The sequence below is a fragment of the Mustelus asterias genome, chromosome 13, assembly GCF_964213995.1.
Source record: "Mustelus asterias chromosome 13, sMusAst1.hap1.1, whole genome shotgun sequence".
NCBI classification, from domain to species: domain Eukaryota; kingdom Metazoa; phylum Chordata; class Chondrichthyes; order Carcharhiniformes; family Triakidae; genus Mustelus; species Mustelus asterias.
Window position 1 is genome coordinate 10,182,384 of NC_135813.1, and position 17,307 is coordinate 10,199,690.

General features: G+C 43.1%; 1 protein-coding gene across 2 annotated transcripts in view; it reads left to right on the forward strand.

Moving 5' to 3' along the window:
- LOC144502414 (kelch-like protein 20) overlaps positions 1 to 17,307 on the forward strand; it is a 44,131-nt gene that overhangs the window by 25,044 nt on the left and 1,780 nt on the right. For both annotated transcript variants that reach the window (XM_078226294.1, XM_078226293.1), the window contains exons 5-10: positions 3,223 to 3,338; positions 5,602 to 5,785; positions 9,336 to 9,479; positions 12,117 to 12,250; positions 13,497 to 13,705; positions 15,884 to 15,990. In XM_078226294.1, coding sequence (XP_078082420.1) covers positions 3,223 to 3,338; positions 5,602 to 5,785; positions 9,336 to 9,479; positions 12,117 to 12,250; positions 13,497 to 13,705; positions 15,884 to 15,990 — 894 coding nt within the window. The remainder of the gene's footprint in view (positions 1 to 3,222; positions 3,339 to 5,601; positions 5,786 to 9,335; positions 9,480 to 12,116; positions 12,251 to 13,496; positions 13,706 to 15,883; positions 15,991 to 17,307) is intronic.

The window sequence follows — 17,307 nt, forward strand, 5'->3', positions numbered from 1 at the left end:
TTATCATTTTTGTTTTGTGTAGCCGGACAGAATGAGTAATTCCTCTGTAGGTAACTTTTTCATCAGGGGATAGTGCATTTACTGTGTTATTTTTCCAGTGCTGGTGGTTAAAAGAAATCGATGATGTTGCATGGATTAAACTCTCTGTACGTTTAGAACTTCTCACTTCCCTACTGTCTCTTCTATGATTCCTCAACTGTACTTTTTTTTTTAAACAAGCCAAATACTTTTAAATCTGGTGTTCATTTTTCCCCATGGGCAATGGAGCAGAGACTCCTCTAGCAATTTAAGATATTTCCCCTCTGCCTCCTGCTCCTACATTCTTGTTACTAAGAACAGGAGCAATAACGTGAGCTTCTTCATTGAATTACTAAGAACATAAGAACTAGGAATAGGTGATCTGGCCCCTCGAGCCTGCTCCGCCATTCAATAAGATCATGGCTGATCTTTTTGTGGACTCAGCTCCACTTACCCACCCGGTCACCATAACCCTTAATTCCTTTACTGTTCAAAAATTTATCTAAGCTTGCCTTAAAAACATTCAGTTGGGTAGCCTCAACTGCTTCATTGGGCAGGGAATTCCACAGATTTTGGGTGAAAAAGTTCCTCCTCAATTGTTGAGGAGGAACAAAAGTTCCTCCGAAGCGCTGTACTCCTTGTCGTTGGCACTGAGACTTTGCTACTTCAAACAGGAGATTATGTTGTGGGACACCCCTGATAAAAGTTTTGAGTGCTGGAGGGCACCATGCACTTGTACAATTGTGCATGTAAGTAATCTTTCAAATTGAGATCATCGGGCAGCATTTAATGTAATTGACATGGGTTCGGCACACCGGTTAGAGACCACTTTTATACTGCCGTGTTTTCCAAACGTTAATTTGTAAATGCCTTTTTCTTGACTTCAAATATAGTTTCAAAACCATGTGGTATTAATTACCTGCAGCGTTTTTTTAGGCATGTGACCTTTGGTGCAGTTTTCATGGTCACTGTATCCATGTCGTAATTTTTATAGGCAAGGCATAAATATTCCATTTGCTCTGTTCAGTCAACTATATAAGAAGGTTGCGTGGAGCACCAACATTTCATCATTGACAAACTAATTAGAGTAAATATACAATTCAGTTTTGATTAGGGGGGAAAAAAAACATGACGCACAATGGCTCTTTTATGATGAAAGACATGGCTTTAGTTAGCGAAATGAATTGTGCAAGTCTGTGAGTATCGTAAAACTCCCAATTATTTGCAATTTGTTTCTTAAATTATTCCTTTAACTAAACACTTTCTTGACAGAAAACATTGCTTACTCTTGATGCACTTAATTTGATCGCTATTGTACAAATAGGTTTTGATTATTCTTATAAATTCTGTTTGATGATAACAGGCATTGGAGTTTAACTTTATTTTAACAGCCTTGGCTGCCCAGTCCTACTCCTCGGCAGTGGGGCAGGCAGGTGAATGCGGATGTCACTGAAAGGTGGCTAAAGGACAAAGTGTTTGTGCATGAAGTTTGGAGGAAGCTCGCACTTCTGTAATTTTGGATAGTCAACCGCGTTGTGGGTTTTTTTTTTAATTAGTTGCAATCGTGGTGTTGTGAAATGGGTGAAAATACTTTTCCTCAGCTGTATTATATGCTTGAAGTGTTTAATTAATATAGCGAGTTCTTTAAAGTTTGCTTAGAACAAGTATTGGCTAGCATCTGCAAAATGTTCATTTTTGCCTTTTAAATAAACCATATTTCAGCATTGGTGTGTTTGCGTATAACAAATTGATCACTGTCATTGATTTTTGTGTTTGAATCCTGATGCTGCTTAATTTTCTTTTGTGAGGAGCCACCATTTGACTGTAGTTCACCTTGGGGGGAGTATAAACCTTCCTTAAAGAAGTGTGAAGCTGTCAATTTTGATGTAGTCTTATTCAATTCCATGAATAACTATTGCTTGTATCCTAAACCATTTCCCCGCAGTTTTCTCTTTAGCTATTTAAGACGAGAGTTGTGCTACTCTTGACCTAAAGGCGCACTTCCCCCTTTTTTTTGCCCACGTTATCAGTGCTCAGTTACAAAATAATGAGCTGAATTCTCCACCCTCGCCCACCGCTGGGATTCACCGATCCCGCTGCAGTAAGCGGAGATTTGACCTGAATACCAAGTTCTCCGTTCTCACTGGCAGTGGCGGTAGGGTGTGAACGGCCGGAGAATTCCAGCCAATGACTTCTTCAGAGAACCAGCTCCGTGGCAAAGGTTCTCAATATAAATGCAACATTATTATAATCCGTATTGTGGAAGATAGTCCACTTTTAGTTTTGGCAGTTCTTTTGAAAATGCTGTTGTTTAGTTGGTGCCTAGCTCAAACCCTGAGCTCTGTGTCCCATTTTCATTCATTTATTTTTTTTACATCTTGATTTTGTTTTCGGACATATCTGTTTGTTGATCTGTCACTCAGGACATATCTTTTTCTTTACTACAACCATTACCACTCCCTGTGCCTGGTTTGCTATGAAATAGTTTGTCATTTAATCTCTCTCTCTCTCTCTCCTCCCCCACCGCCCCCCCCCCCCCCCCCGACCTTCCCGTTTCACTTGCATTAAACCGATGCCATTTCTATCTTCCTTCAGTTCTGAAGTTCCTTGACCTGAAACGTTAACTCTGTTTCTCTCTCCATAGACGCTTGTCCAGCCTGCTGAGTATTTCCAGCATCTGCAGTACACAAGAAAAAGTAGTGAGTGTAGATCATAGTTGGCACAGTGGTTAGCATTGCTGCCTCGCAGTGGTTAGCATTGCTGCCTCGCAGTGGTTAGTATTGCTGCCTCGCAGTGGTTAGCATTGCTGCCTCGCAGTGGTTAGCATTGCTGCCTCACAGTGGTTAGCATTGCTGCCTCACAGCGCCAGGGACCCCGGGTTTGATTCCGGGCTTGGGTCACTGTCTGTGTGGAGTTTGCACGTTCTTCCCGTGTCTGCGTGGGTTTCCTCCCACAGTCCAAAGATGTGCGGGTTAGGTGAATTGGCCACGCTAAATTGCCCTCTTAATGTTAGGGGGACTAGCTAGGGTAAATGCATGGGGTTATGGGGATAGGGCCTGGGTGGGATTGTGGTCGGTGCAGACTCGATGGGCCGAATGCACTGTGGAGATTCTATGACCTGCTCTGCAATTATTAATCCTGTGTTTAAGTGTTTTCAGTTGTAACCTTTTAATTACTTTTGTCTTCCTCCCCAATGTTTTTCAGAGATCTCCTGGATGAGGCAAAGAATTATCTCCTTTTGCCACAGGAGAGACCCCTAATGCAAGGTCCCCGTACACGTCCTCGCAAACCCATCCGATGTGGGGAGGTGCTTTTCGCAGGTGAGTCAATGCAGTGATTTCTTCTGAACCCCTAACCTGTTGCTGAAGATTTGACAGCCTGAGTTTTGCAGTCAGCAGTGAAAGGACAGTACAAGCTGCTGACCTCAAAGAAAGCAAGCTATAATGAATTACTGAGCTGCATGACATCAGTCTCATTCTGACACCAGCCACAAGGAATCTTTAGCATTCGGGAGGAGTGAAGTCATCAAGCAGGCTGAGCAGCCAATTAGATTGCAGAATTATCACAGGCAGCAAACCAGGAAGTAAAAGCACTGATTAACACATACTTTTTAAAATCATTTTACAGACAGCAGAATAAATATTGGGATATGCATATTGGATCAATCATAAAAACTCCACAGTGCAGAAAGGAGGCCATTTGGCCCATCGAGTCTGCACCGACAACAGTCCTATCCCCGAAACCCTAAGTATATACGCCGCAAGTCCCTCTAATGTACACATCCCAGAATGCAATTTAGCATGGTCAATCAACCTAACCTGCACATCTTTCGACTGTGGGAGGAAACCGGAGCACCCGGAGGAAACCCACGCAGACACGGGGAGAACGTGCAGACTGCGCACGGACAGTGACCTAAGCCAGGGATCGAACCCAGGTCCCTAGAGCTGTGAGGCTGCCCAATATCAAGCTTAACTCCGGCATGGTGGCACAGTGGTTAGCACTGCTGCCTCGCAAAGCCAGGGACCCAGGTTCGATTCTCGGCTTGGGTGACTATGTGGAGTTTGTACGTCCTCCTGTTGTGGGTTTCCTCCCACAGTCCGAAAGACGTGCTGGTTAGGTGCATTGGCCGTGCTAAATTCTCCCTCAGTGTACCCAAACAGACGCTGGTGTGTGGCGACTAGGGGATTTTCACAGTAACTTCATTGCAGTGTTAATGTAAGCCTATCTGTGATACTAATAAACAAACTTGAATAAACTCCACAGTTTTTTTAAATTAAATGAGTTTGCAACGACACTCCAGACTTGTGAGATGAGTTTTTCTGGGTCACAGAAGTGATTTAATACACTGCTTAAAAACCCAGCTGCATCTCATTCAGCAAAGCTTTTAAAATTGTTTTTACATCAAGAAATTGTGTAAGTTGAAATTCATGTCAAATCGCACATTCTGTGCTGATTGCACCTCTGGAGAAGCAGTGAATCATTGATCACAACTTCTGGATTTCTGCATTTAATTGCCTGTGTGCAGAAACCAAAAGTTGTCAGTTTTACACAGAAGTGAAGGTGAACTCTAACAGATTTCTCAGTGATAATGGCCCTAAATTTGCAATCTAAAGTATCTTTGTGAATCATGATCTAGATTTTATATAATTGCTCTTTTTGTGTGTGTGGTTCTTTAACTGTTGTCATAATGCATAGAAATATCCGTGTCACAAATAACATAATGGAGAATATTAAAATGGCAACTTGATGCTATAAATCATTTCATTTATGAGTTGTTATTCCGAGCACAAGAGTTTCCTGCATTGATGTAGCAGTATCTGGTCGGTTAATTAACCAATAAGATGTTAACTCGGGAGGCAATGACCTAGTGGTATAACCGCTACACTATTAATCCAGAAACTCAGCTAATATTCTGAGGACCCGGGTTCAAATCCTGCCACGGCAGATGGTGGAATTTGAATTCAATTTTAAAAAAAAAACAAAATTAAGAATCTACTGATGACCGTGAAACCATCATCAATTGTTGGGAAAAACCCATCTGGTTCACTAATGTCCTTTAGGGAAGGAAATCTGCTGTCCTTATCCGGTCTGGCCTACATATGAATCCAGAGCCACAGCAATGTGGTTGACTCAACTGTCCTCTGAACAAGGCCAATTAGGGATGGGCAATAAATGCTGGCCAGCCAGCGATGCCCATGTCCCATGAACGAATAAAAGGAATACAGTGCAGAAGAGGCCCTTTGGTCTTCAAGTCTGCACCAGCAAGCGAGAAACGCCTGAACTCCCACCTAATTCCATCTACCAGCACTTGGCTCATAACCCTGGAAGTTATGCCGTGCCAACCCTTTATTGAGTTGAAAGACATTGCATGGTTAGCGTAATAGTTTGCCTCTCCTGTACATTTCCAACAAGGCCAACTCCAGTGGAAACAGATGTGTGGAGAGACGCACTGGAACAGATTTCAACGATTCAGTCTCTCGAGCCTGTTCCACCATTCAGTTAGACCATGGCAGATGAGACATTGTTCTATATAGATTTTTTTAATATCCTACTCGTTAACTTTTATTTTTGCCCCTGTTATAGTTGGTGGTTGGTGCAGTGGTGATGCAATCTCTAGCGTAGAACGCTATGACCCTCAGGCACATGAATGGCGGATGATGGCATCCATGTCCAAACGAAGATGTGGTGTTGGTGTAGCAGTTCTTGATGACCTTTTGTATGCAGTTGGAGGTCATGATGGGTCTTCCTACCTGAACAGTGTCGAAAGGTAAAGTCAAAGGTTTTGCTAAATGAACTGTTTTTGTTTGTGGAAGGATCAAAAGATTGGTGATTGTCTCTTGAGTTACAACAATGGAGCAGTGGGACTGACTGACCCCTATTAGCCAGGACTCTGGTGCTACCAGTTAGTTGATTTCAATCTGACAACAGCAGGGATGCTAGTTTGCTACCGTAGTCTGGACTATGCAGAGGAAATATCAACTTGAATTCCTGTTTCTTCTCACCACTGATCCGTGCTAGAAAGTTTGGTTTGAGTAACCTGCAGACTACTGCCCAGGTTCAACAGTGGAAGTTAGTCATTTAACAGAGTATTTGGCAGTCACCAGTGATGAATAAATAATACATAATATAAAAAAGGAAGTGCTACTATATTAATAATAAAATGCCTTTTGGGGAAGAGAAGAGTGGAAATCCCCCCCCCCCCCCCCCCCCCATTCGTCTGAACTCCAGCGAAACAATCCTAACCTAGTCAATCTCTCCTCGTACATCAGTCCCGCCATCCCTGGAATCAGCCCAGTAAACCTTCGCTGCACTCCCTCGAGAGCAAGAACATCCTTCCTCAGAAAAGGAGACCAGAACTGCACACAATACTCTAGGTGTGGCCTCACCAAGGCCCTGTATAGTTGTGACAACACATCCCTCCTCCTGTACTCGAAACCTCTCGCAATGAAGGCCAACACACCATTTGCCTTCTTCGCCCATGCTGTACCTGCATGCTTACCTTCAGCACAAGGACAGCCCTTATCATTTTAACACTTGGATAAGTTGATCGCAACTATCCAAAGAACCTCAAATGCATTTCAGTTTTATATACATGGTCCAGTATTTTATAGGTTCAGAAGCTGATACATAGGAAGAAACAGCTTCGCAGTTTAGGCGAATTTGGTGAATGGAATCCCACCTGACTGGAGGACAGGTTCTGAAATCAACGTACTAGGTGAAAAGGGTAATGAGGGGCTTATTTGGCTCTCAACCTATAACCTTCTCGCTAATTTGGTCTAGTACTTTGGAAGCAAAAAGAAAAAGGCAGATTACTACCTGAATGGCTGTAAATTGGGAGACGTGGGTATGCAGCGGGACCTGGGTGTCCTTGTACACCAGTCGCTGAAGGTAAGCTTGTGAAGTATCAGCAGCTGGTGACATATCTGATGTTGCAAAAGAATTGATCGGACATCAGTTTATTTTGTTCATACAACCAGCTGTGGTCTAATTGAATAGCGTCCAATCTCGAGGGGCTGAATGGCCTACTCCTGTTCCCAACTTTTTGAAATGTAAAAGGGTGTCGGGCAAAAAAAGGTTGAACATGCAGTCATGTTGCAAACAGCGCAAAGCTTGAAGCAGGACAAGAAATGGTCTTGCATCAAAAGCCAGTTGTTAATTGTATATTAATTGTGTTTGACTGTTTGCGGGTGGTGAGTATTAACTGGGGTTACTTGTAAACTTGTAAAGGAAAAACACTCCCATGTGCTTGGATTAGGAGGCACATGTTTATAATCTTTAACTCTAAATATATGTAAGACCAAGTACTCTAGTACTATCCTTTAGAAGTGGGCTGTCCAGACAGTAACACAAGTGAGACATGGGCAATAAATGCTGGCCATGTCCCATGAATTAATTAAAAAATATTAATTTAGTTGCAGTTAGAACAGGAACTGTTTCAAAATGGTGTAAATAATGCAGCCACATGCTCTTGACCTGCTGGTATTGTGCGAAATGGAGTGCTACCGCAATTCATCTTTGGGTTAATTCCAGCACCTCTGGATTTAACACAGCGCAGTGCCTCACCTAGACTAATATTACATCTGTTGTATAATTATGATATCAGTGATAGGTTGTGGAAACTTGTACTGAGAGGAGTTGGCAGAGGGCTGGTAGATTACATCTATTCATAAAAGTAGAAGCCTGTTTGAAATGTATAGCAGACTATGTACAACCCTTCAGCTGTTTATTTTAGCTGTCACCCACTTTGACAGATAGGCTTAGTTTGTCATTTGAGAAGTAGACCCCTGTATTTCAAAATCAGCTTTAGTTTCTGATGCAGTTTTTGAAAGTGGAAACTTGATTCTGAATATAAAGCTTGTTTTGAAGAATAGGGTTTAAAAAACTATGCTACCTACTTTTTACTGCTGTTTACTTGGGTCAGTAATGTTTTCTGAACTCTGGTCACTGCAATTTGGCTCCCTAATTAGTTCATATTGCTAGTTCCTACCGAGCTAATTGGAGCCTACAGGCAAATAAAAGTTGCTGTTGTAAAGCCTGATAGCAACTGATGAAGAATGTGGAAGCCGCTTGGTGTATTTGTGAATTTTAATGCAGGGGCAATGCTTTCTGACAGGTAATAAATATACTTGCTGCCAGATGTTCTTCATGATGTGGAGATGCCGGCGTTGGACTGGGGTGGGCACAGTAAGAAGTCTCACAACACCAAGTTAAAGCCCAGCAGGTTTATTTGGAATCATGAGCTTTTGGAGCGCTGCTCCTTCACTCACCTGAGGAAGGAGCAGGGCTCCGAAAGCTCATGATTCCAAATAAACCTGTTGGACTTTAACCTGATGTGAGACTTCTTATATGTTCTTCAGGCCGATGAGGAAGAATGAAAACACCATTTTTACCAAACTTCCTACCCCCTTAGTTCACTTTGTGATAACTCTCTTCTATTAAGACATGATAGTCTTTAAGATTTGTCAGTCTTCGGACTTATATCTACCCTAAATTATCATTCAATTGCGCGTGCGTGTGACCATTTAAAGTCCAATGAAAGGATTCGAAATACTTGGCGGGAAAACATGTATTCTTGCTGCACCGTGATCTGATTTGATTCTAAACTAGTTGCTTAGTCTCTTGGGTTGTTTTGACTTGATGTTGGAAGCTGTTCTTGTCACACCAACAATTGTCATCTCATCGCAAATAGAGAAAAGAAACTGAATGCTGTTTTGATTTTACGGTTTACAAACTTTTTTTTTCTCTCCCTCCCTTTTTCAATCTTGTGCACATTGTGGAAATCACACACACACCACTGAATACGCCCAACTTTACTCTCACCAGCTCGATTCCTCTACTGTCTCGCGTGGTCACACTGTTACCTGACGACCAGAACTGGCTGAATAGAAATTTCCTCCAACTAAGTATTGGGAAGGCCAAAGCCATTGGGCGCAGTCTTACCAGCCGTTTGCGCCATGCTCTCGAGGTTGGAAAAATTGGGACCCAGCCAAATCTCCGTTCACAGCAGTGGGATGGGGAAATCCCGTTACGGTGAATGGCTGTAACATTCCGGCCATTGTCTTTGGTCACTGCCACAAGCTCCATTCCCTAGCGACCAACACTTCAATGCAACAGCCTGAGGTGAGATCAGGAAAAGAGTCATAGAGAAATATTGGCTCTGTTTCTCTCTCCATAGATGCTGTCAGACCTGCTGAGATTTTCCGGCATTTGATGTTTCAGGGGAAACTGCCTTGTTGTCCTGGTTACACATGCCTTTGGAATAATGGTTCTCTCACATGCCCTTGACTTTTAACTTGTAAATTTTTTCTTTTGCTAAGGTATGACCCGAAGACAAACCAGTGGAGTAGTGATGTAGCCCCAACCAGCACGTGCAGAACCAGTGTGGGGGTAGCAGTGCTGGGAGGGTACCTGTATGCTGTTGGAGGACAAGATGGAGTGTCCTGCCTTAACATTGTTGAAAGGTAAGGAAGTGATGAAGGATTGCTTTAGTCTCTGTGACAGAAATGACCTTGTTAAGGTTATTCTTGAGGCATGTGAGACCTATGTCTATTTAGTTCTCTACCCCAGGTTAGCATGCAGTGGAAGAGTATCATGTGCTCCGTTCACAGTTGAAGGGAATTAACTGAAGGGAAATGATCACAGGCTGAGCTCTGGCTTACAGGGGAAGAGAGTCAGCAGCTGCATTGGCCAGAGCCTTTCATGTCTTAAGTAATTGATGAGAGTAAGCCTGGTATACAGCATGGGACGTTGACATAGCAAGGTCACAGATATTTCAAACTATCCTGCACAAGGTGTTTCAACATGCTGGGCAGTTGATGAGAACACTGTGCCTTGATGAGATGCTACTATGATTTGCTGCCTGAAGGCTGGATACGAGAACACAAATATCCAATGTTTAATTATTTGATTGAAACCTATAAGATCCTGATGGGTCTTGACAGGGTGGATGTGGAAAGGATGTTTCCTCTTATGGGAGAATCCAGCACCAGGGATCACCCATTTAGGGCAGAGATGAGGAGAATTTATTTCCGAGGGTCATGAGTCTCTCGAACTCTTTTTCTCAAACGACAGTGGAAGCAGTGTCTTTGAACATGTTAAAGGCAGAGCTAGGTGGATGTTTGATAATCAAGGGGATGAAACGTCATCAGGGGAGGCAGAATGTGGAGTTGAGATCGCAATCAGATCAGCAATGCTCTTATTGAATGGCGGAGCAGGCTCTAGGGGCTTGTGTCCTACTCCTAATATGTATGTTCATACGATACCTACTGCAAGAGTGTAAATAGGCTGCTGAACCTCTGCATCTCCGAATGGAGCTGCTATTTAATGGGTTATGGTGCATTCAGGAGACCTGTGACTGTGGACTTGATGAGCTATGGTGCTCACCACATGGCTTCCTGGTCTCCTTGTAAGAGTTGAAACCTGCACTTTGTCCTTTTGTCAATAATTGAGCATTAATCTATTCTCCCTAGTGGTTAGAGGACAGAAAGAAGATACATTTGATTATTTTATTGTTTAGGGCTTAAGTCTGAAGTGATGCGTTGATGATGGATCATTGGGAGCACATCAACCTTCTTGCGATATTTTACTAATCCAATACCTGAGCCATTGAAATCGACAATGCTACAGAGCCTGTTTCATTCATAAACTCTGGAGAGGTAAAACTATCAGTAGGTGCTTGGGTTCTTCCCACTGAATTTAATCCGGGGAACCTAACTGAACAAGTAGTTGTGTCCCACTGATTTCCAGCGGAATCCTCTGTGCAACTTTGAAATCCCCAAGAGGCTCTTGCCGGCCTGCACCCAAGCTCTGCACAGAAGGCAAAATATGCATTACTTACAGCCGAACAGAAGCGTATGCTGTTTAAGCCAAATAAACATGAACATAACTTAATTTATTTTAAAAACAACGCCTAGAAGTTCAGGCTTATTAATAGCTGAGCTGCACAAACAAGTTCAATAATTGGGCCGGTATTTGGTTAGTTTATCTCAGCAGGGTGGCATTATTGTTACAATTGGCCTCTTGAGTCCCAAGCTAGGAAAAAGGAAATCAGAGATAGGGTCGGTCTTCTGATCCTTTATTATCCAGTGACCCATAGCTGGTTACTTGTGTGTGACCGCTGAGTGTGGACTTGGCTGTGAGCAACATTGCCAATACTTGCTGTTCAGGTTTGTATGTGAAAGTTAAACACTTGGGAAAGGTACCAGGAAGCTATCAGAAACTTGAAAAATAAATCCTGTTTAATGTGGGAGAGAACATCAAACTGAAAATACAAAGGAAGTGAGGGGTTAAAAGTCAATCTCATGTAAAAATCGACCTCATGATTTTTGGTCTTTAAAAAAAAATCCTATAATTTTCATATTTCATGCAGTTAAAAATCAGCACTAGTTTTACAGGGATTAAAACCCAAAAAATTCAGAATCAAAATCCTGGAGATGTTAACGATTCAATTTAATCTGAAAGCAAGGCGATGGCCTGGTGGTATTATCGCTAGACTATTAATCAAGGAGCTCAGCTAATGTTCTGGGGACCCGGGTTCGAATCCCGTCACGGCAGATGATGGAATTTGAATTCAATTAAGAATCTGCTGATGACTATTGACGATTGTGGGAGAAACCCCATCTGGTTCACTAATGTTGTTCAGGGAAGGAAATCTGCCGTCCTTACCTGGTCTGGCCTACGTGTGACTCCAGAGCCACAGCAATGTGGTTGACTCTCAACGACCCTCCTGAACAAGGGCAACTGGAGATGGGCAATGAATGTTGACCAGCCAGCGATGCCCATGTCCCACGAATGAATTTTTAAAAAAGTATATTCATAATTTAATTTGATTTCTTTAGCAGCTTTGGTATTTACTTTATTCCATTGCAGTAACCTTTTTTGATTTAATTTGGGCCCAATTCAAGCACACGTTGACGCCTCAAACATTACCCCAATAAAAGTCGACTCATGATTTTATTTTGGCCTAAGAAAAATTAATCCCAAGAGTTTGACTTTTATGTGGGTATTTAATGTGGCACTTGCCTCCCATCAACCCTTTACACAGTATGTTTCTAGGATTAGAGAGAATCAAATCTGTAGCACATTTATTATTTTGCCAGGTTTGATCCCAAGGAAAATAAGTGGATGAGAGTAGCCCCCATGAGCACTCGGCGCCTCGGGGTAGCTGTGGCAGTCCTTGGTGGACATCTCTATGCCATCGGGGGCTCTGATGGAACATCTCCACTAAATACAGGTAATGTATGTGCAACCAGAATAATTACAACAGTAGCTGTGCTTCAGACTGATCCTAATTTTAACCTTTCCCTCGTCATAATAAGCGATGGTGTGTGCTAGACAATTAACATTTTCTCAATATGGTTGTTGCCTTTTCAGATCAGATGGAGTGTAAATATCTGTGTCTGTAATCTTAAAACATCACCAGCTGTGTCTATGTGGCTTTTTAATCACCTCTGTGTCATACATGCTTTTAAAAAAATTACTAATTTAATTGTAATTAATGTCAAGTTATAGGCGTCACAGTGGTTAGTGCTGCTGCCTCACAGCGCTAGGGACCCGGATTTGATTCCCTGCTTGGATCACTGTCTGTGTAGAGTTTGCACATTCTCCCCGTATCTACGTGGATTTTCTCTGGGTGCTCCGGTTTCCTCCCTCTGTCCGAAAGACGTGCTGGTTAGGTGCATTGGCCATGCTAAATTCTCCCTCAATGTATCCAAATAGGTGCCGGAGTGTGGTGACTAGGGGATTTTCACAGTAACTTCATTACAGTGTTAATGTAAGCCTACTTGTGGCACTAATAAATAAACTTTTGTGCCAAGGTTTTGGACCCAGCAATATTTGGGTAATTGCTTTCCAAATTCATTTTCTGTCAAGCTGTCCTCACAATGGGGAGATTGGAGCATGGTCCTGGGGGCAACTTCTTGATAGTAAGACTCTCAGTAATTGTCATTTTTTTTTTGATGTACATTAAGTTGAAGCTATCGTTGCAAATAAACTGACCATTTTCTTTCCCGTTCCATATTCATAGAACATTGTACATTGCGACTACAGCAACGTTTATGAGAATGAAGGGGAACCGCAAGATTATTTTATACTGCATTTGCTAGGAATCTGAAATGAAAACCAGCGATGCTGGAAATATTCGGTAGGTTAGGCAGCCTCTGGAGAGAAACAGTCGAATCTTTCATGAGAACTGTTGTGATGACAGGTTGTTGACCTGAATTGTTGTTTCTCCGGGGATGTTGCCTATCCTGCTGAGTATTTCCAGCGCCTTGTGTTTTATTAATGCAAGATGATTTTGTTTGCATTGCAGTAATGTTCCTCTGCTAACAGCTTGGAATCTCTCCTGGAGAGAACCTTGCTTTTCAAATTTCTTACTTGGAAGATATCAGCATTACGATGTGCACAGTAACCCGCTGTGCTCAAACACTGAAACAAGGTTTAGCCGGTTGGGTTCATGGAATTATTTTGTGCTTTTTCAGTTGAACGCTTCATTCCTCAGGAGAATCGCTGGTCTCCTTGTTCACCCATGGGGACGAGGAGGAAGCACCTTGGCTGCGCTGTGTTCCAGGACATGATCTATGCAGTCGGAGGACGCGATGACACAACTGAGCTCAGCAGTGCCGAGCGGTACAACCTCAGAGCCAATCAGTGGTCTCCAGTGGTTGCTATGACTTCTAGACGGAGTGGTGTAAGTGTACACTAAGCTCAGATGTGTTGTGTGTGCGTGTTTTTAATAATGTATTCTGAAAATACAGGGGCGGCACAGTGGTTAACACTGCCGCCTCACAGCTCCAAGGACCTGGGTTCGAATCCTGGCTTGGGTCACTGTCTATATGGAGTCTGCACATTCTCACCGTGTCTGGGCGTGTTTCCTCCGGGTGCTCCAGTTTCCCCCCACAGTCCAAAGATGTGCGGGTTAGGTTGATTGGCCGTGCTAAATTGACCCTGGTGTCAGGGGATTGGCAGGGTAAATATGTGGGGTTGCGGGTGGGCTTGTGGTTGGTGCAGACTCGATGAGCCGAATGGCCTCCTTCTGCACTGTAGGGATTCTATGATTCTAAAAGTACCATCCCTGGACTGCAGTTTTAACCTGAACAAGATGGAATCCAATCAGACATGAAATGCGAACAAGTTGAATTATACTTTTTTTGGGGGGGGGGGGGGGGGGGTATAACTCCAACACAACTGACGGTTTTAATGAGGGTTGCAATTTGGTTTCCTCTTCCAAATGCTGATTGAACTTCTGTGCGTGTGTTGTAACTTTTGGATCTGCAGCATATTGAACTTTATCATTTGGATTCCTGATGTTTCGCAGCTCCTTCGAATTGATAAAGGCACTTCCTCTTGGCATCAAAGTCAAATCTTCTGTCGAAAATAATGTCCATTGAGTGCCATTAACTCTCAATCTAACAATCAACAGATGGGACTGTGAAGATTTATAATGTGGAGCATCATACAGACTGTGGCTGGTTGAATAATACATTTTTTCTGTGTATCTACAGAGGAACAAAACATCTGGCGGGCAATTTACATCAGGGCTCCTTCCTCTCCCCATGCTGCCACAGCAGAATAATCTGATTAAGATCTCAACATTGCTGGCACTGCCTGTGCAGCAATACCAATCCTTTAGTTTCACAGTTGTTCACAATGCGGTGACCACTGATCTACCTTAATACTGCATAATTCTCCTAACAATATATGCCTTATTGCAGTAAAACCGCTGGGTGGTTCACAAGGTTGGCTAAGATGTCCATTACCAACTAAGTTCACTTTGGGGAAATGATAAGAACAAAGAAAATTACAGCACAGGAACAGGCCCTTCGGCCCTCCAAGCCTGCACCGACCATGCTGCCCGACTGAACTAAAACCCCCTACCCTTCTGGGGACCATATCCCTCTATTCCCATCCTATTCATGTATTTGTCAAGACACCCCTTAAAAGTCACTATTGTATCTGCTTCCACTACTTCCCCTGGCAGTGAGTTCCAGGCACCCACCACCCTCTGTGTAAAAAAAACTTGCCTCGTACATCTCCTTTAAACCTTGCCCCTCGCACCTTAAACCTATGCCCCCTGTAATTGACTCTTCCACCCTGGGAAAAAGCTTCTGACTATCCACTCTGTCCATGCCCCTCATAATCTTGTAGACTTCTATCAGGTCACCCCTCAACCTCCGTCATTCCTGTGAGAATAAACCAAGTTTCTCCAACCTCTCCTCATAGCTAATGCCCTCCATACCAGGCAACATCCTGGTAAATCTTTTCTGTACCTCTCCAAAGCCTCCACATCCTTCTGGTAGTGTGGCGATCAGAATCGAACACTATATTCCAAGTGCGGCCTAACTAAGGTTCTATAAAGCTGCAACATGACTTGCCAATTTTTAAACTCAGTAAGTGCCACTCACTGGCCCAAAGAAAGTTGGTAACAACTGAATGGACAACCCTGTGCCTTTGTAGCATGATCTGACGCTGTATCTCATCAGGGCGGCACAGTGGTTAGCACTGCTGTCTCACAGCGCCAGGGGACCTGGGTTCGATTCCAGCCTTGGGTGACTGTCTGTGTGAAGTTTGCACATTCTCCCTGTGTCTGTGTGGGTTTCCTCCCACAGTCCAAATATGTGCAAGTTGGATGGATTAATCATGCTAAATGTGTGGGGTTATAGGGATAGGGTGGAGTGGCGGGGGACTGGCTTAGATGTTCTTTCGGAGAGTTGGTGCAGACTCTGGGCTGAATGGCCTCCTCCTGCACTGCGGGGATTCGGTGTTGAACTAGCATGGTACTTGTATTAGCATTTGCTCCTTAACCAAATATAAATACTATAGTTCCTTACAAGTAACTGTAATTCATGTTTATTTCACCACAACCCAGGTCGGTCTGGCTGTTGTAAATGGACTTTTGATGGCAGTCGGAGGTTTTGATGGTACAACCTACTTGAAAACTGTTGAAGTGTTTGATCCTGATGCAAATACTTGGAGGTACAAACATCTCAAAATGCTTCCAGCTCAAGTTAAATTTACAGCAAATTAATTGATTCCATTCAGTGTGCTGGTCTCTATGAGATAACTAAATTGGAATTTCATGATGCAAAATTGCAGAGCGGAACAAGAAAAACCGTACATGTTTTGACATTTATAATAGTATTATGTTCAGTTCGAGCAATGTACAATTTGTTGTAAGAATGCTTTCCCAGAAATTCCCTTGCTATGGCCCCAACATGTTGAGATGCCCAAAAGTTTCAAACTCGTGTAAAACATCTGCTATGCATTGTCACAATCTTTCAGTTCATTTGCGTCAAGAGTTTAATTGATCTTTAGATTGTTATCTACCAGAGCACTTCAGTCAACTTCTGCTTCTCAGTTTCACAAGGGATCCCATGTGCTCTAGCTGAAGACGATCGTTTTAGAACACCAACACTACTTTATTTTGGCAGCATAGGCCCTGGAGTTTTACAACCCAAAGGATGGTGCCTCCAGCAATGCATTCTCCTTGGAGATTGTCAGTCAGTTCTGCAATCTTGGCTTTCAGTTGAACTTGACCCTAAAGATTTTTAACCCAGCTGCGAGTGTCATCATGTGAATTAAGCTGTAACCGATCTTATTCCTCAGGGAAAATTAGTTTTTTTGCCAATCAGTGCAAGGGTAGAATCCCACATTTCAGTTTTTCACACCAATGGCATTGAGTTCCAAACAAAGAGCTGATGAACGCACCTCTTGTGGTAAATATATTCCGGTGTGCTAAGTGGATGCTGCCCACAAACCTGCTGTAATCTGACAGATGAATGTTTTTGGGTGAATAGTAAGTAGTGATATTAAGTTGTTTACACAAGATGACAATGCGGAAACTAAACTGGTCTTCAAAATCACTCCCAGACTGCTTACACTCCTACAATTTGAAAGGATGACTAGGTGAATTTGATGGGTTTGTGCCTGACCAGGTGGCACAGTGGTTAGCACTGCTGCATCACAGCGCCAGGGAACCTGGGTTTGATTCCTGGCTTGGGTCACTGTCTGTGTGGAGTCTGCATGGGTTTCCTCCCACAGTCTGAAAGACTTATTAGGTACATGGACCTGAACAGGTGCCGGAGACTAGGGGAATTTCACAGTAACTTCAGTGCAGTGTTAATGTAGGCCTTACTTGTAATTAATAGTGAAGGATGTCGAGGTAGAGTCAGCATTTGCAATGTTTCATCATTGGGCTCTATACCCATGTGTAATTTAATCAGGAAAGGTGCTTCTCACTGGTGCCCTGGACCAAGAGCAAACAGAGGTTTGTGATCCTGACCAGAGTGGTGT